We start from the raw sequence: 27881 nt of genomic DNA on the forward strand, positions 1-27881 counted from the left end.
TTCTTTTAAAACTTTTATTCAACAATATAGAATTCTTTTAACTGTAATATAGAACGGTCCATTGTGACACTACATTCCCTGCCACCCCCGTGCCCTGGCAGAGACGGGCACAGGCCGGCTAACTGTGGTCCATCAGAGACTGGGGGGGGAACAGCCAGAGCGGAGGAAGGAACAACTACCCGACGACTGCTTTGCACACCCTTCACGTTTCCATGCTTTCTGGGTCAGGAAGAGCTCAACAAGGAACCAGAGGCAGAAGAACCTTTAACACTTGGCGGGAAGGGCTGTGGTCACAGAGGCGTGTGCCGTCCAGGCAGGCGCGCTGCCCTGCTCTCAGCCCTGCCCGCGCTGCGCTGTCTGCCCGCCGTCACTCTACACGCGCCGATAGGATGTTTGATTTGGTTCTCATTCTGCTCATGGAAAGTTGGGAGCAACAGCATCGGACCTGAGGAGAGACGGGAGGAGGGAAGTGAGCATCGCAGGGCGCCGCTGGCTCGACGCAGAGCGCCTCCGGCCCCGGGTGACAAGGAGACAGCTGGGTGCACAGCCCCGCGTCCTGCCACCCCGCTGCCAGGCAGGCCTGCCCGCACCCTCCACACCGCTCTGGGTGCGGGGACGGCAGGGGATCCTCAGCCTGCATTAGAAGGGGGGAAGGCAGGGCTGAGCACGGCCAGGGAGCGACACAGTCCAGCAAAGCAGGGCTTTCGTGGGCAGCCAGACACGAGCTTGGACTTCTTTTTCCTCAACCTCCTGTGTTTAGCGCCCCTCCACTGCCCCAAACATCTTCTCTAGTCCAGCTAAAGGCTCCCGTCATGCCACGTCACACTTGCAACAGGCACCACATGCCTCCCCTACGGTGTCCCTCAATGGCTGCCGTGGTTCTGTTTTTGAGCGTTTCCACTCACAAGGTGCTCAGCCAAACCTCCACTCCACCTCTGCTAGAAAGCTGGGGCCAGGCCAGCTGAAAGTCCAGGACACACGCCAGGACTCTCCCAACTTTCTCCAGGAGAAAGCATACGAAGATGCATGTTCGCCAGCCTCCTTCCTTCCGAAGGACAAGACACTGTCTTCTCCAGCTCCCAGCTGTCCCTACAGGCAGGATGAGGCCTTCCTGAGGTCCAGAGGAGAGCAGGGTTTCCTGCTCCCAGTGCTGGAAAGGCCCACGGGTGCAGAGAGAAACTGGCCCAAGCTGCAGCCAAGCATCCGCAGCGCCCTGGGATCAGGAGACTCCGCACCCTCCTCACTCCCGGGCTACGCTTGCTCAGGCCATCTTTCCCTTCAGGATGAATCTGTCACAGCTCGTCCGAGCCTAGAGCTGGGGTTAGGATGTGGGGAGATAGGGGGCAGGTTGTTCCAGCCTCTCTGGTTATTGCAGCCAGGGAAAAAGCCATTTACTCGTTTCACTTGCTGGGAAGAGCATCTTTCTTCCTCTGCTCGAGGGTACCAGGGAAGAATTCCTGACTGAGGTTTACAGAACTGACACTTCCTGAAGCTCCACCGTCGGGTTTGGACATGGTCAAGCCCTCGTATACAACAACCAACATTTTTCGCCTATCAAAATTCCCATACCAAACCCATTCTTCTCCCCCACGCCCCTCCCCCCCCACTTCTGCCTTAGCTCTCTGGAAGCTGGGAATGCCAACACACAAAGAGCTGGAAAATGGGCAAGTTTCCCCCAGAGCAACTTGTTACAGCCCATGAGAAACGTCCACCCCTGCCTCTTCTCAACGGAGCAATTCAATACCTGTTTAAAATCAGTTTTTAACATCAGAAATTGATGTTAAAACCCCCAACCAACCTCACTGGTATCAGCGCAGCTTAAAAGCCTAAGAGACCCCCACAGCCCTCAGGCCAGGCCAGGCCAATAGAAGGACAAAAGGGCTGGAAACACTCACCAAAGCCTTCAGCAGCATCTGCAGGACAGTTAATGTTAGCGAGGGCCCCGTGGCGTGGCAGACACACCACAGCTGGCTCCTCAGCCCAAACACCAATAACTGAGCTCAAGCAGCAGCTGCATCCCAGGGGAGGAGGAGAGAAGAGCTACTCCCTGCTCAGCCCAGCTTCAGAAAAAGCCATCCACCCAGGCGGAGAGGAGATGAGCACAGGGCTATGGACGTGGAGAACGCCCAGCTTCCAGTCCCGCATCGCTGACTTCTCCGACCAGCCACATCACCGACAGCCCGCTACCGTGGGCGCCAGCTGTTTGAATCCCACATACCACAACAGCCAGCTCCCCGCCGGACCCGAACCCCCGCACCTCCTTTGTGGCCCTGGGGAAGAAGAGGCAATCTGTCACAGCGAAACTCTCAGGGCTGACGGCGCAAAGAACTGCAACCAAAGACTACGAGATCCCAAAATACTCAGACAAGAGGGGCTGGAAGAGACAACCCGGCCTCCTCGAGGAGGCAATGCCTCCAGCTCTCACCCTTTCTGGCTATCCCATAGATTCGAGATGGCAGACGTTCAGACGTATAGATATTTATTGGTTTCAGTGAATTATACAAATGGATTGACCTGCTATCGATGCCAATAGAACTTTATTGGAATATGGAATGTAAACAGATGTTTTGAATAGAAACATTGCAACCTTATAAAAAAATTAACTATTTCAACAATGCCGCAGAAGGAAATTCTGTGTTTAGGTGCTGGTGGGAAAACACTATCTCCAGCTTCTAGGTTTGAGTGTCACCAGAACCACTTGATGAAGTTACACACAGAACAAGTAGAGGAGGCAACTGTGAACCGTGGGGCTACAAAGCCATCGAGGGATCTGATGAAAGAACCCGCAAGACGAACCCCCCCCACCCCCCGCAACAGGATCGGCACCCTGGAATTCAACAAAAGGCTGACTTTGTTAAAACACTACGTGGGATCCCAAGTCCTGGATGGGTAGCTGCACAGCCCCCTACCCAACGGACCACGCTGCCATTTGCTGATCCTTCCCCCTCCCTGCGCTCTAGTCCCTGGCCTCCTCCCCACTCCTCCATCCTGCGGTGCTGGACCAAACAGCTCCAGAGCTGTGCTCTGGCACAAGTCTGCGTCTGGCACGAATTCTCATGGGAGCCACGTCATGAGGTACGTGGTTGCACACCTATCACAAGAAATCTTGCAACACCGACTTTCCTGAGCTCGGTGGGAAAGTCTGGATAGTCCCTCCCCACTCCTGCCACAAGAGCAGCCCTCATTCACAAGTTTCCAAAGCAGGTCTATTGAGTTTCTTCTCAGAGCGAGCCTTTGTCAAACACACCTGGAGGGAGGATCTCACCTCTCCCCAGCAACTCGGATCAGTGCCTTCCTTTTAATGCTTCAAACCAATCCTGAGATGCTGCTGGGTTTGCGGGTTGTTTTTTTGATAACCTCCCTCCTCCCCCCAACCGCCCCTGGCCTTCACAATTTAAACTGGAATTCGAAGGCCAAATTCGAGCCCAGAGTGAGCAGTAGGACTTGGATCTCAAAACGGAGCTGCACCTGCTGACCCCCAGCCTGAATTTGGTTCATCCAGTCTACGAGTCAGAAAGGCATGTTTAGAAAGAGGCATGCTAAGGGCTGATGGTGGAACGACCAATTTGTCCCCACCAGCGTGGCGGGGAAGGCTGGACTGAGAAGGAAGAGAAGGATCCATAGAGATGTGAACCAGAATCAGTTGTGTTGAGCCCTGGGGATATCACTACATGTTTAGCTCTTGCAAGACCATTTGCCCAGGGCTTTGGTACCACAGGGTTAGAGTTACATTAACCACAACCACCAGAGAGGAACTGAGGTTTATGACCCCCCCACCAAGGTTAGATTTCTGCCGAGTATAAAGGGGAGGGTAAGGAGGGGGGGGGGGGGGTCCTTGGTTCTTTTCCCTTCACTGTGTGACTGAAGGTTTTGCTTTTATTTGTAAACATCTTGAATTACCCGTCGTTTTCCAGTCTTCATCGTGCTGTTGTCAGGCCACTGGACAGCACAGCGTTTTCTGAGCTGGGCTGGGACTGCTCCTTCACCACTGGATCTGCAGGAGACACAGACCAGGCAGGAAGGGGAAACAGCATTTAATAAAGCGGAAGCTCCACCCTGGCAAACCCTTCCAGAGAAACTGCCCTCGAAACCCACACCGCTGCTAAGGCTTTCGCAGAGCAGGGAGATGGAATTTGCCCCTGCGACCCAAGCCCCTCTCCGTCCCAGCTGGTCCCAGCTTCTCCACAGACTCACAGAAATAGGGGTGCTCCATCGCCTCCTTGGCGGTCAGCCTCTGTTGATGGTCATATCGCAGGAGCTTGTCCAGGAGGTCTAGGACTTCAGGACTGACCAGGTGTCTGTTCTCACTGTGGATGAAGTTCTCCCAGCGCTTTCGGGAATGCCTGCAAAGGGACCAGCTGTCACTGGCCAGCTCTGACCAGCACAGCGCTACCCAGAGGTCCCCGGGGAAATCACCTGCCACTATCCACTTCTGAGAAGAGACAGCTGTGACGGACACTGCCTACAGCTCTTCCTTGCACAAGCTACTGCTCAGCAAGCACTTGCCAAAGGGGGAAACACCTCTTTCTTTAGGTACACAATTGTGTGGATGTCCTGCACCTGGGAAAGGCACAATATTGCACATTCCCTTCTGCCTACAGGGACTAGACAACGGCATGCAGGGCGACACCCTTGGGAGCAGAGGTGCTCTGGCTTGCCAGCCAGTCTCACAGAAGCTGTCCTTGCTATCCCATCCACCTCGCATCCTACTCAGGAATCTCAACTGGGAAATTTTGAGCCCCTCGTCCCACACTCAACTCCAGTGCCTACATCTCCACTCCCAGGATGTCAACAAGCAGAAGGAAGAAAGAGGGGATGTCTCGCGGATCATGGGAGAGGCAAAAGGAAACAGCCTGCATTTCAGTGGCCTCCTGAGATGGCATAAGTAGCCAGATGGGAAGCCTGCAAGCAGCACTGTGACCCAGAAGATCAAAGCAGGCCCTTGCTGAGAGTCTTTCAAGGGGATGGACGTCAACTTATCTCCCTCACTGTGCTGTAAGGAAAAAAGGCTGCATTTCACTTCTCCACTTACTGGCCCAGGATATCATTGAAGTGCGGGTCCAGTTCTATGTGGTACTTCTTGAGATACCCATACAGCTCATCTGTGCCCAGGACCTTTGCAATGCGAACCAGCTGGAACAAAAGGCATGTTGAGAGAGAGCAGAAGGGCAGGCCACCCCTCTCGCAGAGGCAGAGCTGCCCAAATCTAAGAGCTCTCCTTCTGGAAACATCCCAGATGGAAGGAATATCTCCCTTGAAACTTGTTTTTGCAAGACGTGCAGAAAACAAGTCTCCTACACAAGGCAGTGAGGCATAATCCCAGATGGTTTAACTAAGCACACAGCAACATCCTCCCAGCCTGGCAGTCCAATCCCCAGAACCTCCCCACTATACACACAGAGATAAGGCAGTGACAAACATCTCAAGAAACAAGCCAGGTAGCAAAGTCTTTACTTGGTCATAATTGTCCTGGCCATGGAAGAAGGGCTCCTTTCGGAAGATCATGCTTGCCAGCATACAGCCTAAACTCCACATGTCTAAGCTGTAGTCATACATCTGAGGGGAAAAAGGAGAAGCTGTCAGAAAAGGCATGCTCACCACAGCCCGGTTCCCCAGCCACACAGGCGGCCTCAGCCTTTCCACTTCACAGCCAGCCTCTTTCCAACCCAGGCAATGCCCTGGCAGGCAAAACCAGACAACCCAAAGGCAGCCAAAGTGCAACCACAAGTGGTATCACTGGCTAGCAAGGAGGAGGCAGACTCTTACTTGGTAATCCACAAGGAGCTCTGGTCCTTTGAAGTACCTAGAGGCCACACGGACATTGTATTCCTGAGCTGGATGGTAGAATTCGGCCAGACCCCAGTCTATGAGCCGCAGCTGAACATGCGATAAAGAGACACAGAGTCAGGAGCCTCAGTACGAGCCACTTCAGTGAAGCCACGTTGGCCAAACCTCTCAATCCTGTGATGCGAGTGTGGAGCCCAGGATGCCGGGAGGCACTCCGGGGACAGGAGATGCTCTCAGCAGTGCTCTGGTCAGGCTCTTCCCTTTCCCCCCTCGCTAGCTGGTGAGGCAAAGCCCAGCTTAGAGAGCTCCCCTGCCTCCTGAGTCCAAGCACACTGTCACTGCTGGACAACTGGCTCCTTACCAGCACCAGCAGCTATGGTGGATAGGTCACTGCATACTAGGGAATGGGCAAAAAACAACCTTATCCTGCTGCTTAGAGGGGCTGGGCTGAAGGCAGTACTGATTTTCACTGGGAGCAGGAAAGGAGGTAGGAGGGGGCCCCACCACATCCTGCAAGGCAGACCATCTCCTCTGCAGCCACAGGGATGGACGACCTTCCCTGTTACTGACAGACAGCAGGTTTAGTAAGAGATTTCCCCCGCCATATAAACCTTGCCTTGCCTGCCCAGCCACCGCTGACGGAGAGGGATGGACCTGGGGACCAGCTGCTGCAAATCCCTGGGCAGACAGGGAGACACGCCACCCAACGAGGTACGAGTACCAGGACGGGGTGGGGAAGCTCCCTGTGCTGCCCATTTCCCGGTAGCAAGTGGGAAACCAACGTTACCTGTGATCTAACTAGCATGCCCCAGAAGTGAGGAAGCCACTGCAGGACACGCTGGCTGTAATACAGGAAGAGCTTAAAATTCCCTAAGTGAAAATATCCACGTGTGTTTCAGACAAGGCCACCCTTCTTCTGGCCAGGGCCTCTACACCCTACTGCCGTAGCTCCCCAGGCAGAGATTAACAGCCCAGGACTGCTCCTCTCAGCAAAGAAACCCGGTGCGGGGAGACAATAAAGGTAAAAGGGGTAAGCCCAGCTGCCCAGGCTACAGGTGGCAAAGTTTCAAGTTTCCCTGGAAAAACACTGCTTGTAAGCCCTGGTGCCACAGTACCTTTTTCTGTTGGTGGTCTATCATGACGTTGTGGGGTTTGACGTCCCTGTGCATGATCCCCATGCTGTGACAGTAATCCAGGGCCTGGCAGACATAGGCACACACGTTAAGGCACGTCTGTAAGCACAGGCGCAGCACTAACAATATAACAGACAGTTCTCGGCCAGGAGCAAGTCTGCCCTGTCCAGGAGGAAGTGCCACAACCCTGGCACAAGGAACTGGCATTTTCAGCACACGATGAAGTGACAAGCTGGCAACAAGACTATTGACCTCGTGTCCCAGTACAGTCCTGCAATCGTGTTCCCTGCAGAGTCTTTGAAGAACTCGATGCAGAGAGGCGGCCCACCTGATGACAAGCCAAACGCTCCAACCTGGGTAGCCCTGTGCTTCCTCGGCCACACTCTCTTCCCCAGAGGGGGACGATTCTTACATGCATACAGTTTTATGGCCTTCCAGTGCAGGTTTCCACTTGCGGAAACACATTAAGCTAGAAAGTTACCTCTGCCCTGCTCGTTTAAGCCAAACCTGCGCTTACAAAAGGCAGGTGACGGCATGCGAGGGAGGGCCCTGCTGCTTAAAGCTTGAAGGCAGGAGCACACATAAGCTCTCCAGCTCCATGACCTTGCACCACTCACCCCCACCCCCGCAGCTGTTCCCTTGAGCAAGGGGGTGAGAATGTTGTTTTGTCATCTCCAAGGGGGAGGGAGATCCATCCGTCACCACTTATCAGATGCTCTGAGATCTCCAGCAGCATGGAAGGAGGGTATAGCCTGCAGTCATTCAATATCCAAGACACCAGTGCCAGGGAAGTAGCACCGTCCTTGGGCCCCTGCCACAGTGGGAAACAGAGGAGGCAGCTTCCGTCACAGCAAAGCCTCAGGGAATATCCCTGTAATGACACGTGGCTTCGCAACCACCAGGAGTCACAGCAAATGGTGGTCCTGGGATCTCCAGTACAGGAGATCTATAACAGGCTGGACAAACTGCTTCCAGAGATGAGACTGTTCTAGTGTCTTGCTTGTCTCAAGGCTGGATCATCTAAACCTCGTCACCCCTCAACCCTAATCCTGGGCTGCCTCAGGCTCCCTCCAACCTCCAGTAGGAAGGTGTTTCCCTTGCAGACAGGTGCAGAGAAGAAAGCATCCACCAAGCCCACTAGATTTGTTTCAGGAAGTCTCCTGTAGTCACCAAGTCCTGGAGCACAAAGGGCTTTCCCTAGCCTGTACCACTCATTTCCAGAGGCAGGGGACATGCAAAGTGCCAGCCCAGAAGTCCCGAGGCCCTGCTAGGACCCAACACAGCCAAGCTGCTGCTCCAGCAGGTCAGCACAGAGCAGCCCCGCGATCAGCCGAAACCTGTCAGCTCTCCCTAACGCCCTGCTGGGTCCCACGTCCTGCAGCCAGAGACCCCAGAGGGGCAGCGCAGCAGATCTCACAGATCTGCCATAGGGCTCCATGAGCATTTCCACATGGAGGTGGAAGCTAGGCTAGTAAAGAGGAGGCAGCCCTTGCCCTTCACCAGAGGGGCAGGGAAAGCTTTGGCTGGGAGGTCTCAAAGGAAAATACCAGCATTATATCAACACATAACAGGTAGCATAACCAGAAGCTTTGTTCCCCAAGACCACATCCCCGGGGTTCTGTGACCACAGGGCACCAAGATGGTCAGCTTTTTCTTGAAGTAGCTAGATCCCCCACCTAGAGACAGAGGGGTCTAAGACCAAGTGGGCAGAAGTCACCTTCTGGGGCTGCATTTGAATACTGCCGAAGAAAGCCTGGAGCTGGCAATCCCTCTCTTCCGCTGTCCCTAGCATGCTAAAGAGTCCTCGGTTCCCCAGCCCTGCAAACGCCCCTCGGAGCTTGTACTGCGTCTGGATGGGAGGGAGTCGATCTTCCTCATAGCAGCCCAATGGTGCTAGAGACACGGGGAGAACAAGCACAGCCCTACCTGGTGACTAACAATCACAAATGCTTCACGAGGGAAGAACAGTCCTCAGAGAATCAGAGACTCTTTGGAGGTCACCAAAGGTCCCCAATTTGGCTGTAATACCTCATAGCAACAAGCCAGGTAACGAGATGTCTTCCCAGACCTTCCTGGGTTATGAGACATGGATTCTGCATTGAACATATGAAATAAGTAACCACTTAGTAGCACAGCCCCGCTACTGCCACTCTCATTCCTGGTCTCCCCATCCAGACTGCCATATACAATGCCACTCACCTTCAGCAGCTCATACATATAAAACCGAATATCAAAGTCTGTCAGGATCTGGTACAGTTGCTGAAACAGATTTGGGGAGGGAGGGAAAAAAAAAAAAAAGAAAAAATAAATACTCCAGATATGGATTAGTTTCGTTTCCTGCATCCCACCTGCCTCCAATCACTGACCCCATTCCAGATTCCCCTGTGAATGCTGCCACTCCTGAAGGCTGTCCAGGTCTCTGACCTGACAGGGCTACACGCTAGGAAACCCAGAAAAGATGCTAGAGCTCCCGTGAAATGCTACTGGGATCATTCAGACCTGTCATGACTTCTTTCCCGTGGGAGACAGCCAGGCTGTCTGTCCAAGGAGCAGACAGCAAGCCCTTCAGAGCACGCTGGAGGTGGCACAGATGATCCTGACTCTCTGTTCACATGCAAAGTCATCACGGAGATTTGACAACATGGGTAACAGCACTCAGAGAAGGCAGGCTGGGAACACGTGGGCAAGGCTTCTAAGTGCTCAAGGTGGGGCAGGGAGAGGAAAGCATTAACCTAAAGAAGCATGTGGAGGGGAAGCACAAATGGGTAGAGATAGCCTCAGACCCGTGGAGGCTCCCCTCTATCCCAGGATAAAGGCTAATGCAGCTCAACAGGACAGAAATGCTTGTGGGGCCAAGGAGCGCACGGCTTGGAGTCTCAGGGAAGTGCTTGTTGCCAGCAAACATCCACCACTCTCCTCTGTGTCCTTCTGTGGCTACTCATGCAGAAGTGACAAAGATCCAGGGTGCACTTTAACTTGCACCATGCCACCAGCACCATCACTGGAGAACTCATCATCCTGCTGCTCCCACGTCAGGTCACAACCGGCCCCAATTTTGCTTTCTGCTCTATGCCTGTCATTGGCAGCGCTGCCAACCCAACCCCATCGGGCTGTGCTCTCATCTAGAGAAAGTGAGGCCAGACGCCAGGATAGGGCAAGGAAGGACATTCAGAGGGCAGCAGTAGGACCAGACCTCTCTGCCCTTTCTTACAAACAAGGATTGTCTCACTGCTCAGTCCAATCACCAATTGCATCAGCACTGGAGCCAGCTGCCCACCACGGGCACCACTTGGCAGCTTCAGGAAAAATCCCAGAGCAAGGGATTGAAATTCACATTCCAAGAAAGCAGCTCTGGCCCTGGATCCCCTCCAGGCCCATGCTGAGGTCCTCAGGATCCTGCCTTACTTAGGGCCAGCTCCAAACAGTGCCAAAACCCCAATACTGCTCTGGGAAATCGTTTGACAACATCCAAGTGTCACTTACACATGCAGAGCTTTAACAGCCTCCAGGACACAAGCTGCATTGTATTCTCATGAGCTAGGATGATCCTAACGCTTTGGAGCAACTCACTGAAGCAGACAAGTGAGCAGGGAGCAAAAAAGACATAGCCACAAGCTACAGCAGGGATAGATTTCCCGACTCGGTTGTGCATAGCTCCGATGTACAACCCAGGGCCAGCAGAGGCCAGCTGAGCCCGTCCAGGGGTTTGTTTGAATGGCCTGCTTAGGTCACAAGCACTATGGGGGGACAGAGATGCTTAAAACATGTCTTTCTGGGAATCACCACCCTGTTCAACTTCACCTGGCAACATCAATGCACCTGGGGAAGGCGGAGGGCAGGAAAGGCAGTGGCAGAACAGGGCTAGACCCTGTTTTCCCCATTCCCTGGCTCCTCTGCCTCTCACTGCCTGGAAGCAGGGAGGGGATGGAACAGAGGTCACTGATGCCTTTCTTCTCAGGCCCACAATGCTTCTCCGTTTCTCCAACTCATAGCCTTCAGCAGAGGCAGCCTTTGGGCAACCAGCTTTCAGCAGACTTCCCTAGAAACCAGCACCTCTGACCCTCTCACTGTGCCCAAGGCCAACAGCGTGGCTAGCAGCACCCTGTCTCCACTCGCTGCAGGGAACAGTCCCTGTGGGAGCGTGCTCCCCTCGCACTGCATGCGGCTGGTGACCACAGAAGGCTTTGAAGAACAGAGCCAAGGTTTCCACTGCAAGTAGGTCCCACACTGCAGCTGCCCCAAGAAGGCTTTGACAGTGAGCTCCAAATCCCTGGGCAAAAGCCCAGCCTAGCAGGGGACAACAGACACCTCCTTTGCAGACATGTCCCATGCCCTGCTCTTACAGCCGTCTCTTCGGAGTAAAACTATCAGAAACATCACTGTGGGGACCACTCAGACCCAGCTCAAATACATGCTCAGCTGGTTGCCAGCACTCAGGATCATGCAAGGCCTCGGAGACCTGGGCTGGTCTCCTTGCTCCGTAGAGAGCATGAGGAAAGGCCACACTCACCCACCAGCAGTCTCCACCCCTCTCCAGCTTTCCGTGATATTTTGGCACGCATCACATAACCAAAAGTAAACTAATCCTGTTAGTGCCCGAGGAGGCAGAGACATGCCTCCCTTCTCCATGGGGCTGACAGGAGTTAAACGCTTATTCTTCTCCCTTGAGTGAGCAACACAGCTGTCTACGTGCAGCAAGCAGCATCTGCAGAGCAATAGGATGGCTGCGAGGCACCGTCGGAGGGCTGAGACACTGCTTTGGGGTGCAGGGAAACGGCTCTTAAAGCATCCTGGCCTCCGCAGCCATGCAAGGGAAGAGAATCTTTCATACTTCTGCATCACTTATTCAGGGCAACAACTGTTTTTTTGTTTTTGGTTTTTGGTTTTTTTTTAAATAAGCTTGGACGTACAAGGATAAAACACAGGCACACAGTTCTCTCACAGGAACTTGGCCTGAAAGTTCACTGAGGTGCATGCAAAGTGGAAGATCTGACTCAAAAGCCCTCTGCCCCCACAACTCCAACAGGCTGAACATCCTGAAGCAACCTTTCGTTGTTCACCTTCCTTGGCCATCTCCTCTTCTTCAGCTGCAAACCTGCTAATGCGTTTTAAGAACGCAATAGCAAACCCAAGTCAGCGCTGCTCCTGGAGACCTGGCCCTGTCCACCTCTTTCTCCAGGGATTTGCCTCTTTGGGGCAATGAAAGGCACAGTACCAGGTATGCTCACCGACTACACAAAATACGTGACAGCTAATGGTGGTTGAAAGACCATTTCTAGTTTGAAACCAATTAGCAAAAGACATTTAATTTCACTGGCGGTTACTCAATTGACTGCATGGCGCTTCAGTGCAGCTATCGTTTAAGGAAGACGACTGCAGGTAGCTCGAGTGCTCATGGATGACAAGCACCACAGCAGGTCTGAAGAGAAACACTAGCCCCATACACAAGCTGCTGTCCTCACGCAGCAGAATCGCATTTAGTCTGGTTCCAACTCATCATCCCTGTGAGTACAGAGCCAGCATTTTCAGAAGGGACCCAGCAGGGTAATTTAAGAAACTGTAATCAGCTCCAGGGAGGTATCACCTAAGTCTCCTGTTTATACCGCCATTTAAAAATAGCCAAACCCTGTGGAACACAAGCTTGCTCTTCTGATCCAGAGTTGTCCACAGGCGTGGCTTAGGCCTCATGGAACTGCAGCTTCTGCCCGTGCACAGAGAGCTGAGGAAACCCAGCAGCCAATTTCATGGGGGCACAGACATGAATAGTGTCCTGCCATTTAATGGGAAACAGGGTGAAAGTTATTAACATTAAGCAAAAAATAATAACGTTGAGGGAAAGAAACTGCCAGAAAGGAGACAAGTGAGGAGACATCCAAGCTTGTGAGCAACTATTGCCAACAGGACAGAGAAAAAGGCAATCCTGTACAGCGGTCAGCACAGTACACAGCCGCCCTGGGAACCTCCTCATACCCCCTGAAGGTGATTTGATGGTACTCATCAGTACTGCTGAATCCAGAAGTCAAGTCAGAGATGGACAGATCAGCAGACCCTCAAAACAAAGAGAAGAGGTCCCTGTCACCCGGATTAGCTCATGCGGCACTTAATTCCTGCAGAATTTGGCTGCCTGGGGAGCTCAGGACTGTGGAGCAGAGGGGACAACGACTGGGTGCTCTCCAGCTGCACTTCAGAGCAAGGGAAGAGACAGTTTGGGAGGCTCCGTATAGGAGAAGAGATCCACAGGCACCCACGAGTCGCAGCAGCTCTGTAATCCGCCAGTTTAGCTGCAGCCCCGAGAACCTACCCAAATAGGCAGCAGAGCTCATGGGAGCGTAGCTCAAATAACCCCCACTCCCCACGTGTAGCTAGTGAAATTCAGGTTACAAATAATGCCTGAACACGAGCAGCCACACCGCACGCCCTGGGGGACGCGCTTGCATTCCCAAGATGAGTTATTCCTGCCTTGTACCAATCAGCATCAAAAGCATCAATATTTTCTGTCCTGGACTTGTACAGCTGTGAATCTGGGCTTCCTCGAGGACCCAGGCTTTCTCCTAGGAGCCTCAAAATGATCTGCGGCAAACTCATACAGTTGTTTCTAACGCAACAGTCAGAGCTGAGCACTGTTAATTCTGCTGTGTCCAGACCGACGTTTCCTCACTGGCTGCAACTGTGACTGTGTCAGCTCTCAGCGTGACTGGGACCGATGGCCTCCCTTGTGCTCCAAGCCCTGCATTTTTCAGTTAAGAGTCCCTGTTGGCCACCAGCCTCAAGTTACTACTTAACACTCCGCTCCATGAACATATTTCTGTTACTGGGTAATAGCTTCGATGATAATTTTTTTCTTCTAAGGACGTGACAGGTGGTGCAACCACATTTTGACTAGGAGACACCAAAGCGATCCTCAGAAAGATGTGCCGCTGTCCTAGCAAACTATTTTATCTTGAGCCACGCATTAAAAATAAAAATAAATAAGCAAATAAAAATAAATAAACAAACATTATCTAAATAGTTAAAAATTTCCAGTACCAGTCTTACGAAGAGGCCCTGGGTCACCAGAAGCAGCACAGGGGCACGTTCCCAACATACATGCGGCACTGGAACAGCCCAGCTGATGTCAATGAAGCCCAGACAAACGAAGCCTGCTTTAATTAGCCCTGAAAGGTCACCACATAGCACTCATGCCTGTTTACTTGATGGAGGCAGCACTCAACTCCCCGCCCAGAGCTGTCAGGGTAGACGCTGCTGCAAGTTACTATTATTCCAGACTCTGCAGTAAGTCTCTACACGAGATTAAAACAGCATTAAGACTACCACCACCAGCATGCTTGCAGCTCTGGCTGCGCACGGGGTCCCACCCAGCAGGATTCAGCTCTCCAGACCAACCCTCCAGGGACAGAAAAAAAACCACGTGCCGCCTTGCAGAGTGCGGGGCTGCAGGGGAGATGGCCCGCGGACCAGCTGATGAGCTGCCTCCTACCCACCACCACCACGGACCCAGGGTCCTTCTCTGGGTGCTTGGTGTATCTGCCGAAGCTGCATGCTACAAGGCATGCAACCTACCCAACGCACTGGCACGGACAGGAAGAAAAAAGCACCACCCCATAACACGGAACAAAAGAGATCTCCAAACAGCGCGGGAGGGGATGGCTGCTGGCTTTCCAATGGCAATGGCTCAATTAATTCTCCACCACTGACTTAGTGACTTAGGGTAAAGATTCACATGGGGGAAGCAAAGAAACCATTAAAATAGGTGTGGCTGCTAATTATATATCCCTTTTATGTATCAGGTTGCTGCTGCCAGCCAGCAGCATTTTGGTAGCGCAGGCAGTTGTAGCTGTGCTCAGACAGGACCCCCTGTGTCACGAAAGAGTGTTACCGCTTAGAGCTCCCCTGGCATCAGAAGAGCCAGGGGAATACCCTGCAGCCTCAGACATGCAGAAAAGCTCTTAAGATGTATTCAAGAGTGCTCACTCCCCCAGTACCAGGCCCACCAGCAATGGGAGACGTGCTCTCCAGCCTCTGACGCCCCACAGTCCCCAGGTCTGAAGGTTCCAGCACAAATCAGCGTCACCTGCTCCATCAACTGCACTGCTGTAAATACAGCATCACAGCACAGGGATTAACTCGGGCAGAATATACAGCACAGCAGTAATTACTAAACTGAGAGAAGAGTAAGAATATCTAACCTGTTGAACTCACTCCTCAAAGTTGGGAGGAGAGTCAGCACACAAGCTTTTTATTCCTTCTCATCTAGAGCCTATTTACAGGTTTCTGACTTACATGGGGAAATGAAGGTGAAGCTGACATAAGTGAAAGCCCCAAACTCCCCCCACAGCTCTCAAGGAGCATCTGACAACCCCAGATCACAGCACTCTTAACAGAAATGGGGAGCCTCCCCCTTCCACACTCGGGCAGACTCACCTTAAAATCTGTGTTATTGATGTACTCAAACACCAGAGCAGGCGTCTTTGACTGCAAGAGAGAGAGAGAGAGAATCACGGTTTAAAACACCCCCTTGACCTTTTGTCGCTCCAAGAGACCTGGGAAAGCTTTTGCTTCCTGCGGAGAGTGGGGTGGGAGCAGGACAGCGAGAGAAATGCAGCCCTGCTCCCGCAGCAGGCAGGGGCAAGCTCCACTCGTACCTCACACAGCGAGCACCAACACGGCCTTTTGGCCAGTGCTGCTCCTCCCCATGCCATGGAGCAAAGATAGCACTGGGCAAGGCAAAAGGTGTCACCAGGGGCTAAGACCTTGCAGCCCATCACAGGAGCAAGGTCAGCCAGGACTGCCAACACTACAGCAGCGTCATTTTCTCTCCATGGCTGCCAGCTGTCTGGGAGTCACAGATCCCAGCCAGCTGCTAGCCAGAGAAAACTTCCCGGGAATGGGATATTTGTGGCAATGCAGACAAAGGATATGACGTCTGGTCACTGGGCAGGACAGCAACCAGAAGGATGAAAAGTGCTTAATATCCAAATTGGCCTGGCAGATACTTATGTTCCAGACGCCAGGCAGAAGCCGGAAGGCTACGGGCTCTGCTTTCTTACAGAAAATTTGTAGGGCTGCAAAACTTCTCCCCTGTTAGCCATGGGAAACTCACAGAAGGGGTGTAAAAGAGTCTGGGAAACATGAGCCCACCCAAACCCACCCACCTCAGGAGACCCCCATGGGCTGGACACCGTGTGCCCCTGGCTGGGACGAAGGCACAGGCAGCACCTAACTTGAGCTGAGAGCAGAAGTCACGCAGCAGTGCCTGCCCTGCGCCTGCAGCTGCCGGGGAGGCAAGCCCACCACACACCCCGTGACACACAGCCACCTACCACTGGATCCTTGACAGTGTCGATCAGATTAATGATGTTGGTGCCACCACGTAGATTCTCCAGAATCTTAACCTCGCGTTTTATCTTCTTTTTCTTCACTGGCTTAAATAGACAAAAGAAATTAGAAGTGAGAGTCCTTTCAGAAATTAACACGGATTTCTGCCACCGATTTTGATTGGATCACATCGCCTCCCCTCCCCTCTCTGCTCCCACCCTCACAAGGGAACATTTTTAGCTTCAAAGAGGAGACAGACACCTTGCATGAACTAGGATCTCCCTCTCCTCAGTGAAAGCTTTCCACTCATCAGGGGAAAATCAAACCACTCCAGAGGAACGTAACTGGGACTCCAGTAACTGTGGTTAAAAGTGCCTTGGACTGCTGCATGGAAATCTCAGCACACTCTGGTGTTCTGCATTTACAGCCACAGGACAAGCATGGTGGACCTCATATCTCAGCTTTTTTTTTTTTTTACCGGCACAAATCAATTTTTTACTCCTGATCCCAACCCATTTCCCAATGAGTACTTCACTCCAATGAAATGACAACCTGAAAGTTCTCCAACACCAAGATTTCGAGTAAGCTCAGACACCGCTATGCCTAATTATGGGATGCATCTTTTGCAACCACCCCAAGAGCACAGACCCAACCGCACAGCATGCCATCGCATCCATACACCATGATTCCTTTTAAAGCCTGCAGACATTTTAAACAGTTTTTGACTCCTCCTTGAATCTGCACAGTCCCAGGAACTCCCTTTGCAAAGTAAGCTTTTCTCTGGACATCACTCTGCAGAGTGACAAAGAACAGCTGCTCCCAAGGCAGGGGCTTGGAGGTTGGCTTAGCTTTTACACTCTGTTGATCCCATGGTTCACTTCAACGCAGAGGAACAACCATTTCTAGAACTCACCCACTCCCAGCACAACTCTGGCTCTGCACTTGCTGGAAAGGAAAGGCAGCTTAGAGCGGTTAAGAGATGAGACTGTTTTAATGAGCCTTGGCTAGTGACTGGTGCAGCCATTACCAGTTACAAGTCACTGAGTCTGGCAGCCCTTCATTGCAGAGCTGGAACACTCCCTCCTGCACCACTGGTAGCATTGCAGAGACATCTTGCACGCAGTGGTAAAGCCCTTGCTCTATTCTGCGAGGTTTGCTGATGAAAAGACTCCTCTCCAGACATTCAGCTTTCTAAAACATTCTCCATCCGTCACAGTCTGGTGTGTGAGGAAGGGAGTAACGGGGCATGGCAAAGAGGTATGAGGCACCTTACCAAAGTGACACATGTTATCAGATGTCTACGTGAAGGACAAGGAGCCCAAGAGCTCAACAGCTCATGCTCGCCACCTCACCTTTGCTGTAGCCTCCCACTTCGATGATGGCTGCAGAGTGCTGAAGGGGCAACTCATGCTCCCATTGCAGGCGAATCCAAGGCAATCCCTGGTTTCAGACCCCTTGCAGGAATGTACGAGCAGATGGAAGAAGGAACAGAAGCTTTTTATATAGTGGGAAAATAAGCCTTTTATATAAGTGATAAAATATGCTGTCTTTCTAGACTCTTCAGGTGTCTGAAACCTTCAGATTCGAATCCTGCCCTTCTCTCCCAAGTTAAAAGGCAGGAGCTAGACTTTCAAGCCAAAAGATGAGATCTCAGCCTGAAGCAAAGTGCCAAAAATAACACTGATACCAGCACAGGGAGCGTCAGCACCTCATAAAGCCACTGTGGAAAACAGCAGCAAGGCTACCGCAGCTGTCAGCCAGAGCTGGAGCAACACAGGGCAGGGTGCATTGGGGAGGGGGCGACTAACAGCCGCAAGGAGTACCCAAACATGGCTGGAGCCAGTGGGAGGTCGGACAAACACGGAGAAGCAGCCAGAGCAGGGGGACGGATTTCTGAACCCGAGAGGAAGATGCTCCGTTAGGGACTAATTTCATTTATGTCAGCATGGGGACAGACACCACCCTTGTGTGGCCCACATGCACTGATCTTACCAGAAGGCCAAGATGGGATTAAGAGGATGTAATTTGGTTACTCTGTTCGTCCAGAGAGGCAGATGCACACACAAGCTGTTTTCCAAGGAACTTCAAAGAGAGGGAGCTGAGGCACTGATGTCCTGAAGGCGCTCACTGAACAGTCTGGCTGCTGACAGACGTGCATCACAGCCTCTCTGCTGCCACACTTGCACCCGATCGGGAGCTGAAACAGCCAAGAGGACCCAAAGCCCACTCTTGAAATACCTTTTCCTTTGTACTGTAGTTATTTCAAGGGCCTTTTGCATCAGCTAGGTAGGGGAGGATATCCCTCCGAGATTTCCATTTCTCCTTCCATAGCAACCACCACTCCCACTGGGGCAGACGATGTTGTCTTCCAGTCACTTCCACAGGTTTCCACCTTTTTCAGGATAGGAAAACGATGTCCTGCGTGATCTCCACCAGAAATCTACCCCTACCCACAATACACTTACTAAAAGACACAAGCAGACAGAATCATCGACTTTTGGAAAAAAGGAGAGAAGAAAGATTGTCTTTTTAACGAAATGCCTGCAGGTAATCGCCAACAGCAGCATGTCCGACATCACCAGGGGAGGACACTCCAGCAAACACTGGCTCAGCAAGAGGGAGAGGTAAGAGCTGCCGGCTGTTTGCACATTTTCCTGCTAAGCTGCAGTGGCAGGGGCCAGGCTGTCCGCACACGGCTACACTACCTGCACATCAGCTGCAAGCTGGGGCAAGGGCCCTGCAAGCCTCTGGGCAGGGTGGGGGCATGGGAAGCCGTGCTCGTTGCAGGATGGTAAGCAGTGCATTGTCAGAGCGCTCTCCCCGCCTGCAGCCAGTGGTCAGGACAGGGATTTTTCATCCCTAGGTAAATAGGGATGAGGTGGGAAGAAATGCCATGGGCTGAAGTAACGTCGTCAGAGGAAAAGCTATTGCCTGGAAGTTTCCCCAGAGAGCAATGCAGGGTAACGGAGGATTTCCCCACTTCAGATTTGCAGGACAAAACAGTAGCGACCGCTGGCCTCCACCCCACGCAGCTTTCACTGTTATCAGCCTACCCACCACACGCCACCTCCTACCCACATGTTGTCCCACACCGTTGCTCCAGCCACAACTGCCATTGCCGTCTGCTACCCAAGAATGCATCACCAGGGCTCAGATTTTGCCCAGTAACTGAGTCCCAGCCCAAGCTCCTACATCTGGCAAGCCAAGCACGTTGGTGCAAACCGCTCCAGCACACAGCCAGGACTGCACTGGAGCTAACTGCTCACAACCACAGAAACTCTGCTGACTTCCCTCCTGTCCCCAGACCCCAATGCTGCTGAAACCACAGGCAATCAGCAGCATATCCTCCAAGCACCAGGATTAAGTCTGGGTTGCTACAACTGTCTCTCAGAGTCACCTGATCTGTCTCTCCAAGGATGATGACTCCAAACACACATGGATTAAATGTGAACTAACTGAAGCTATTATGGCCTCCAACCATCTGCCTCTCCCAGCAGGGGTGGCTTCCTAAAACACTAGCCCTTGCAGCCAGACTATTTTACCAGTACTCATTTAAGACTATTTCATTAAACCAGGTATGAACGGTGCATTTCAGGTTGTGTTTCCTACCTGGCTCAGTCCCCCCACCCTGGGAGGTGGATTTCCAGCAGAGAAACGGAGCAGGCACCTGGACAAAATTAACTCCTCCAGAGTTTGATCCGCCTGCATTTGCAAGGCAACGTTTTATACAGGTGCAGACTCCAACTCCATCTGTTCCCACAGCAGAGGCATTTCAAAGCTTTCCTCCATGCTGGGATTCTCCAGCAACCACCACGAGTCAAACCCTCACTGTAGCCTTTCCCTCTGAGACAGGCTCCAACACAGTCCCTCTGCTCTATGGAAACACCTATTTCCATGAAATCTGTAGAAACTTGACAGCTTGGAGACTTCTGTCGCATTTGGTTGAAATTGGCCAACCAGTGCAAAAACTACTGGCTGGGAGGAGAGGGAGAAAGGCTGACAGACAGCGGGATTGCATAAGGCTCGTTTCCATAGGAAACCAGGCTAAAAGACATGGCTCAGTTTAACTGTGTCTACACTGGGAGGGGTTTAATTACTTCAACTGCAGCAGTACCCTTAGAGCAACACGACTGTCTCTCACAAGCCAGTTTTCCAGTTTCCCAGGAAATTGCTTCCTTCCTCAGGCAAACTGGAAGTGAGGTGGCTGTAGACGGTGGAAACAAAACACGCAGCTCGTGGCTGTCCGCTACGCTGAGCGCCCAGAGCAGAGGGACCAGGTGACCTCCAGCCCCATGAGGATGGTCTCTGCTCGACCTCGCAGCTCTCACGCGACTGTCCCCAGCTGGCCCACCCTTTGCTGCAGGCTTCCCACCCTGCCAGCCAAAGGGATCCCATGAGGGTGCTTCAATCCCCTTGAATATCAGGCAGAAGAGGTACCGACAGTGGCTTGCGCTGTCCCAGATCGGGGAGCATCATGCAATGCCATCCCTCTGCAGAGGTGAGAAATGGAATGGGGTAAGGAGTTGCTTTGCAGTCAGGTAGATGCAGAAGAAAACACCTGTTTGTGACCGAGAGAACCATTCTATGATTCTACGAGAGATCAGATCCTGGGTCATTTTCCATGAGATCACGTGAACTTGTAAGCAGGGAAAGCATCCAGCTGCAACAAACACCAGCTGAGAGAATTAACATTGTTTGCTAAAATAAACCTTTAAATACAAGGCTGCAACCATCACTTCCTGTCTTGAACGAATAAATGGCTGCCTGGTTAATCATCTTTTTCGCTTGGTTTCTAAAGCAAAGGGAGTACACTGTTCTGTCAGACGCTTCAGTTCCAGCCTTCCCCAACAACCTGGGCGCCCTGTGGCTTGAATTCAAGCAAAGATAGAAAATAAATTTGTTACACAAGGTTCTCTGCACATTTCCATGCCGAGAAAGAAAAGTAGTGACCAGGAAGGTACGTGAAATCCAAGTTAAATCCAAAGCATAAAAAGCATTTTACGTTATCCAAAAGCAGGCAGTCAGGCAGCGCACACACACTGCCAGCTGAGGAGCACACGTGCTCCTCTGAAGGAGTCACAGAAGGTGCTGGGTTTTGCCCAGCAGGTGCTCTGAAAAAGAACTGGGGTTAGCGCAGCAGGGGAGAAGGTTCAGCAGTCAAAAGATACAAATCCGCAAGAAACTAAAGTAATTTATTCCACCATCCCGTACAGAAAAAGATCTATTCTTTGCTCACCAAACCTCAATAGCCTGCAAACACCGTGATGCTTCCAGTGAACGAGCCAGGAAATCTCAACACTCAACGTCCAGGACCAGCAAAAGGCTCGAGCAGCATCCTTATGACAGGCTTTAAACATTTAAAAGCTGACAATAGAAGCTTACTCGTCTCTAGCAAGTATTATCGAAAGGATCACAATAATCGGCCTATAAAGTGCAATGCCAATTGCTCAACAGGAAAATTGGCTTCAGAGCAGCAGTGCTTATTTTGCCAGACATCATCTGGGAAACTAAATGATTGTATTCAAAAGAGCTACAAAATCAAGTAACCCACTTGTGTTAATATTCTGTCAGTAGTTTGCATCTTACCATTTCCATTACGGGAATTCAAACTTTCCCGAGCTGCTCTTGAATTTTAGAAGAAGGGGGGGGGGGAACCTACCCTGAAACTAATAAAGCACTTTCGCTTTTTTATTTAAGTTCAGTAGAATATACCAGAACGTGTTTTGAGGGCAGTGACGTTCTTTCCTTCATAATGCCTTTCCTCCCCCCATAGTGCATTCCAAAACAGTCTTCTGCAGTCAACTAAAAGGGAGACGGACAAGGACCAAGCCCCGATCTCCCCCACTACCACCGCAAGGGATGAGAGTCTTTCCCTCGGACTCTGCCCCTGGCCACTGCGAACAGCCGCAGTGCTGTAACTCACCCTCCTCCTCACAGGAGCCGCAGCTCCGCAGCTCACCAGTTCCTTGGTGCTAGAACACCACAGCGAGAGTTACCAGCTGCATCTCCAGGCCTCTGCGAGACACCTGCTACTGTCTCAGCCGGTCTCTGCTCCAAACAAGGCTGGACTCCAGCAGCCAACTGTGCCAAGCTCAGTGCGGGCAACTGGTGTTCAAAAGAGAAGAGCTGTGTACCTGGCACTCTTGCAAAAGGGCTCATTTCAAGACTGCCAGAGGAGTAAGTGGGCCAGGGAGAGCTGATTCAGTGTATGCAAATGCAGGAGGAGCAAGAGACACAGATAGCTACCAGGAACAGGCATTGAACGGCTTTGGTGGAAGGCCATCGATGCAGTCAAAAGCTCCAGCCTGAGGGGCCAACATCATCCAGTCCTATTTCCCCATGCAATCCCTTCTGCACACTAGCACGAGAGTCATTTCGGCCCCCATCTAGAATATGCAGATCTATGTGGGCTCTAAAGCTTTTAGGGACAGAGGAAACTTTACCGGATCCACAGGGCTACCTCCCCAAAAATGGTTCTCTAGCTACTAGAGCGACAACTTGAGTTCAACACTGGAAGGCCCTTGCAGCAATGCCTGCACTGCAGGAGCTCTGGAGCGTTCACACAGCCCAAAAAGGGGGAACAAGGGAAAACCAAAGCCAAACAAACAAGAATGCACTTGTGAAACCACGTACATGGTTGAAAGTTCCAGTCCACGGACTCAGCACAGAGGGACAAAAGCCACCAAAGGAGAAAGGGGCTATTTCATCACTGCTGCAGAGCCTCCATTTCGCTGGTCCCTCTCCATGTAACTGCATTCTTCCCCTAACCTCCGCCTGCGTGTTGTGCCTATGCAGATAGCTACCATACAAGGAGACAAAACAGTCTCTTTACGTGATGGGTTCAATGCTTCGCAGGCAACTAGAGCGTACATAGACGCATACGTGCGTCAGGAAAGCAGGAGGACTCCTGCACAGAGCTGACAATATGGATGCTGTAAACTCCGTACTGAGCGGACACTCCGATGGCAGTAATCGGTACATGAGAACAGGCTGTGAGGGACGCTGCGGGACAGCTGAGGCTCACAAACAGCCATAACTGCAGGTAACTTTAACAGCAACATTCTTGCCACAAAGGATAACCCACAAAAGTTACATGCAACGTGGAAAGTTTATCTTTGGCTTTCAGAGTGGCAACTTGCAATGCTGTTCACATCCCCCAGGAACACTGTTACCCCAGAACAGAGGATTCCCTTTTAAGGCACACCAGGAGACTGGCAGACACTTTGGAGCCGCATTAGCAGAAAAGCAAAATGAGAAGTTCACCGAAGAGACACCCCAAATGTTGCAGACTGACCCCAGCAGTCCACTGAAAATCTAAACCTATGTGGTTAGATGTGAAAGAGCGGAGCTGTACTTTAGATACCTGCATTGGATGTAGACGGTACACGACTCACTGGAAACAAAGATGTCTTAAACTTCCTTTCTAGATGCTGAGGAATGTCAGACCTCATCCTGGGAGTCAAACCTTAGTGTTAGACTTAAGCAAGACACAAAAGCATGTATAGGACATGTTCACACATTCCTCTTTTCGGCTTGGCCCTCCCCTACACATGTAGGAAGCAAGCCCACAGCTGTACCGAGGCCAGCCGGATCAAAAAGCCCACAGTAGCCTCCTATACCAGCTGGGCACTGCAGGAACACAGCTCCTGGCTAACTTCTTGCCCTGCTACTCCAGAGGGGTAGGAAGGTCAGCACAGTGCAGAGTCCTCCACTACCTATCAAGATGACTTCAGCCCCACGGCTTTTTTTTTTTTGCTCAATCTTTGCTCCCTGAACAGCTTGAAAAGGCGGGGAGTTGTACTCTGCTTTGGTTCTCGAGATAAAAGCTTTTGGAGGGTGCTTGGCATGGGGTGTCTGCATGGCAAACAAGGGCTTCTACCTTGCTGCTTTGCACAAACTGGCCTACGCAGTGTCTTGATGTCTTGCTGCGGTGGAGTGAGAAGCAACCTGCTTGCTTTGTTTGCCTTTTTTTAAAGGGCTCCAGAATTTTCCTGGGAAAAGTGACATTAAGAGCATCATATTTGCAAAGAAAGGCACTTGGCCCAGGAAATGGTAATGTTATGGTCATCTGCATGACCTTAATTCTTCTTCTTTGCTGACTACAACTAGTGGCAAGAGCGTCCCATTTTCCTGCAGGATTATGCCCATCCTGCACTCGGGGTAGCAGAACAGAAAGGCAATGCTGGGTAATGCCCTGGGAAATGGGGCACCTTGCTTTATGCAAGCCCAAAAGGCCTGAGGCGCTGTGATACCAATCACAGCCATTAGCTCCCTAGCCTTGTCCAATGCTAAAGTCTTCATAGGGCACTTAAACAAACAAGGCAAGTGACCGCCAGAAGAGGAAAAGCAGTTATCTGTTGATGCAGCAGTAGACTAGGACCTGCGCTCTAGTCTCAGCTTTGTTGAGGCTAAGGGACTTGCCCAAAGTCACACAGGAAATCTCTGTGGCTCAGTTCTGCATCAGAGAAAGGGTGATAAAATTTCCTGACCTCTCTGGAGGAGGGTACAAGATGTTCAGGTAGCACAACACCAAAGAAGGGGAGAAAAAAAGGCAGGGGAAGTACTTGCTACATGCTAACTTGAGCTCAGTAAGGATAAGCTGCTTCAAAGAGCAAGGCTGGGAAGAGACACCAGTCACCTCCCATGAGGTGCAGATATTAAAATGGTGACTCTTGCTAAAAAAAAAAAAAAAAAAAAAAAAAAAAAAAAAAAAATCACTCTAACACATCACATAAATTGTCCTTTCAAAAAACCCTTAAAGAGGAAGGAGCAACTGTGCTAAACAGCCGCATCCATCGCCCAGCAACAGTCTTCCCCTTTGTCCCACCCCTATAGCCACACAAAAACCTGAAGACTTTTGGTTGCGTTTCCCACCTCAGAGGATCCAGCCTGAATTAGGAGGAGCAGAGAGACCCAGCCTCTTTGCTAGGGCTCCACTGTAGATACATGTAACTACATTTGCAATTAAGTTTAAGTCTAGCTACAGGAAACCAGAAGCACTTTCCACAGATCAGAGTGATGTTATTGCCACACTTCACAGGTTTTCATAACGTACACAACATGGTGCTCTGAAACTCACTTTTCACTGACCCACTTTCTGGAGAAGAAAGTTCATCTTTATTTATCTGGACTTTCTGCTTTTCCTTGCTCACTCACAGGAATGCCATCTGCATGTTAATACAAGTGGGGGGAGCCAGGGGAACTGGTGGCAACACCATCCGCTTCAAATCTGGGACAATCCAGTCCCCTGCTCTCAGGGCATTAAGGCAACACATTCAGGCCCCAAGGAGAAGGAGCGCCCAGCCACCCCCAGATGACTCTTGCCAGCTGACTCACAGTCCAACGCTGACAGGCTCCCTAGACATGACAGAGTTCAGCTGCCACAGGGAGAGGAACATTGCTCCAGGGGAGGCTCTTTAGGCTGGGAAGAGGCAAGGAGGAAGACTTCTGATGACTTTCCCTGTAGTCTCTTCTCAGCCTTGTGGTGCCTTTCTATGTGGGACAAGATCTGGGGTCTCAACAAACCACAGCAGCCCTGAAGAGACCATCAGGAGCTTCAGGGCAGCATGCAGAAGCGCACGGTGTCCCCAGCCTAGCCACAAGCCACCTTGCCGTAAAACCCAGCTCTGCGCTGGCTACCTTTGACTACTCTCTCGCAGCAGAAACTCCTGCCTGCCCCTACTTAAAAACAATGTGTACCCAAATTCTTAGAACACCCGTGGTCGGACATCAGCTCCCACGTGCTCTTGGGGAACAAGTGACACATGTTGCTAGTCCAACAAGTGACAGACTCAAGTGTCAGCCAAGCCAAAACCAAAAGCACCTCTACTCTAACTTTTCAGTTACTTTTTTTTTATCACCCCTGCCAACCCATAGGTCACCAACGCAGATTGCTGCTTGGACAGTTATCACAGCTCGCTGTGAGCCTGCTGCTTCAACACCAAACACACTAAGTCATGCCCTGCAGGGGCTAACCCATGCATTCAGCCACCCCAAATGACAACCTGTTACTGCTGCACAAAGGTCCCTGCAGCCCGACCCCACCAGGGTCAACACGCCAGAATACAGGCCACCAACGCTGCCAAACTTCAGCCAGCCTCACTCAGTCTCCTCAAGTTTCCACAGTGTTTTTGGCCTGCCAGCAGTGAAGTTCTTTTCCATGTCAGATCCTCTAAAAGACTGAATATAAAATTTTGCCTGCTTTTTTGACTGCTGAGCATCCCACAGCCTGGCTCTGAAAGGGCCACATGCCAGATGTCTAGAGGTTAACAGAAGGATTCCCCCCTCCAGGCTTCACATTCCTGTTGACATGGCAGTCCCTGGGCTGTTTTAGACAGGCATTGCCAGATACGATTTACCAAACGCAGGCAGCACATGCAACGCTGTTCAAATGTCAGGACTCGCCACTCTCCTCCTCCAGAGGAGCTCTCAGCCCAGAGCTATGCAGGGCAGGAGGGGTGGAGACATCAAAACATCACTACAGCACATAGGACACCACATCCATTTCCAAGCCCACCGTCCCAACGTTCTTAACGAGACATCGGGGAGTTCTGGGGAGAAGGAGAAGATACAACAGCCCTTTGGCCCTGCCTAACCCAGATTCTCTCTCCCTAGCATTCCAGCCACCGCAAGCCCCTACACCATCAACGGGACACTCACCTTGAGGATCTTCACGACGACCCTCTCGTTGTTGGTGATGTTGATGGCCTCGAAGACCTCGCTGTACTTCCCCCGCCCGAGCTTGCGAACCAGCTGGTAGTCGTCCTGATTACTGCGGGCACCAAGGGGAGAGAGGAGGAGGAGGATGACTGACAGGGCAGCAGGCCGGGAGGGGGACGGGGGGGAGGAAGGGGGACCCTCTCCCAGCCCCCTCCCCCCCACACCCAGCCAACCTCAGCCCCCCGGGGACACCCCAGAACGGATGGGGGGAGGGGGAAGGGCAGGGAACCCTTCCCGTGAGGCCCGCGGGAGGGTGCGGGGCCGCCGCCGGCCCTGTGAAGGGTGTGTGGGGGGGTGGGTTTCCCCGCGGGGCGCTTTACCCCCAGCTCGGGACGTGCGCCTCGTAGTCCCAGTACTCGCGGCTCCTCAGGCTGTTCACCTCGGCGTACACCCGCGCCCGGCTGCCGGCGGCCGGGCCGGGCATGGCGGCGCCGGGCGGCGGCTGCAGGAGGAGGAGGAGGGCGCGGGGCCGGCGCGGGGGGCCGGCGAGGCGGGGCGCGGCGCGCAGGAGGGCGGCGGCGGCGGGCGGCGGTAGGGCCAGGCCGGAGCGGGGCGGGGCGGGGCGGGGCGGGGCGGGGCCGGCCCGGGGGCAGCGGGCGCGGGGCCCGCGCGGAGCGTGCCGAGGCCCGGGCCCGGTGCCGGCGGCGGCGGCGGCTGCAGCCTGGGCCGGCCCCGAGCGCCGCGCAGCCAACCCGGAAAAGGCGCCGCGAGAGGCGCCCGCCCGCCACCGCCCGCCGCGCAGCAGCACCCCCCGGCGGCGCGGAGGTCCCGCCCCGCGGCGCCCGCTCGCCGGGCGGCTGCCGTCACGCAGCGTCACGCAGCGTCACGCAGCGTCACGCCGCGTCACGCCCCCCGCCACCACCGCAAGTGTCGCTCCCCCGCCAGGCCCTCGTCCCCGCTCCTCCTCCCGCCTCGTGTCACCCGCCA

The 27881-nt window shown here is 52.6% G+C and overlaps 1 protein-coding gene across 2 annotated transcripts; it reads right to left on the reverse strand.

Annotated features, from left to right (window-relative positions):
- On the reverse strand, positions 1–27494 carry CSNK2A2 (casein kinase 2 alpha 2). 2 transcript variants are annotated; one of them, XM_074583494.1, is made up of 12 exons: positions 27275–27494; positions 26895–27006; positions 16241–16342; positions 15342–15392; positions 9120–9179; positions 6903–6986; positions 5767–5877; positions 5455–5556; positions 5033–5133; positions 4195–4343; positions 3901–3994; positions 1–445 (listed from the first exon to the last, which is right to left on the reverse strand). In XM_074583494.1, exons 1-11 carry the CDS (start codon positions 27376–27378, stop codon positions 3918–3920), a joined length of 1053 nt encoding a protein of 350 aa, XP_074439595.1. In that variant the 5' UTR covers positions 27379–27494; the 3' UTR covers positions 1–445; positions 3901–3917. The 2 variants fall into 2 exon arrangements, with proteins under 2 accessions (XP_074439595.1, XP_074439596.1); XM_074583495.1 differs by lacking the exon at positions 9120–9179.
- Between the last annotated feature and the right edge of the window lie 387 nt (positions 27495–27881).

This window comes from Larus michahellis, chromosome 4 (genome assembly GCF_964199755.1).
Source record: "Larus michahellis chromosome 4, bLarMic1.1, whole genome shotgun sequence".
Taxonomy (NCBI): domain Eukaryota; kingdom Metazoa; phylum Chordata; class Aves; order Charadriiformes; family Laridae; genus Larus; species Larus michahellis.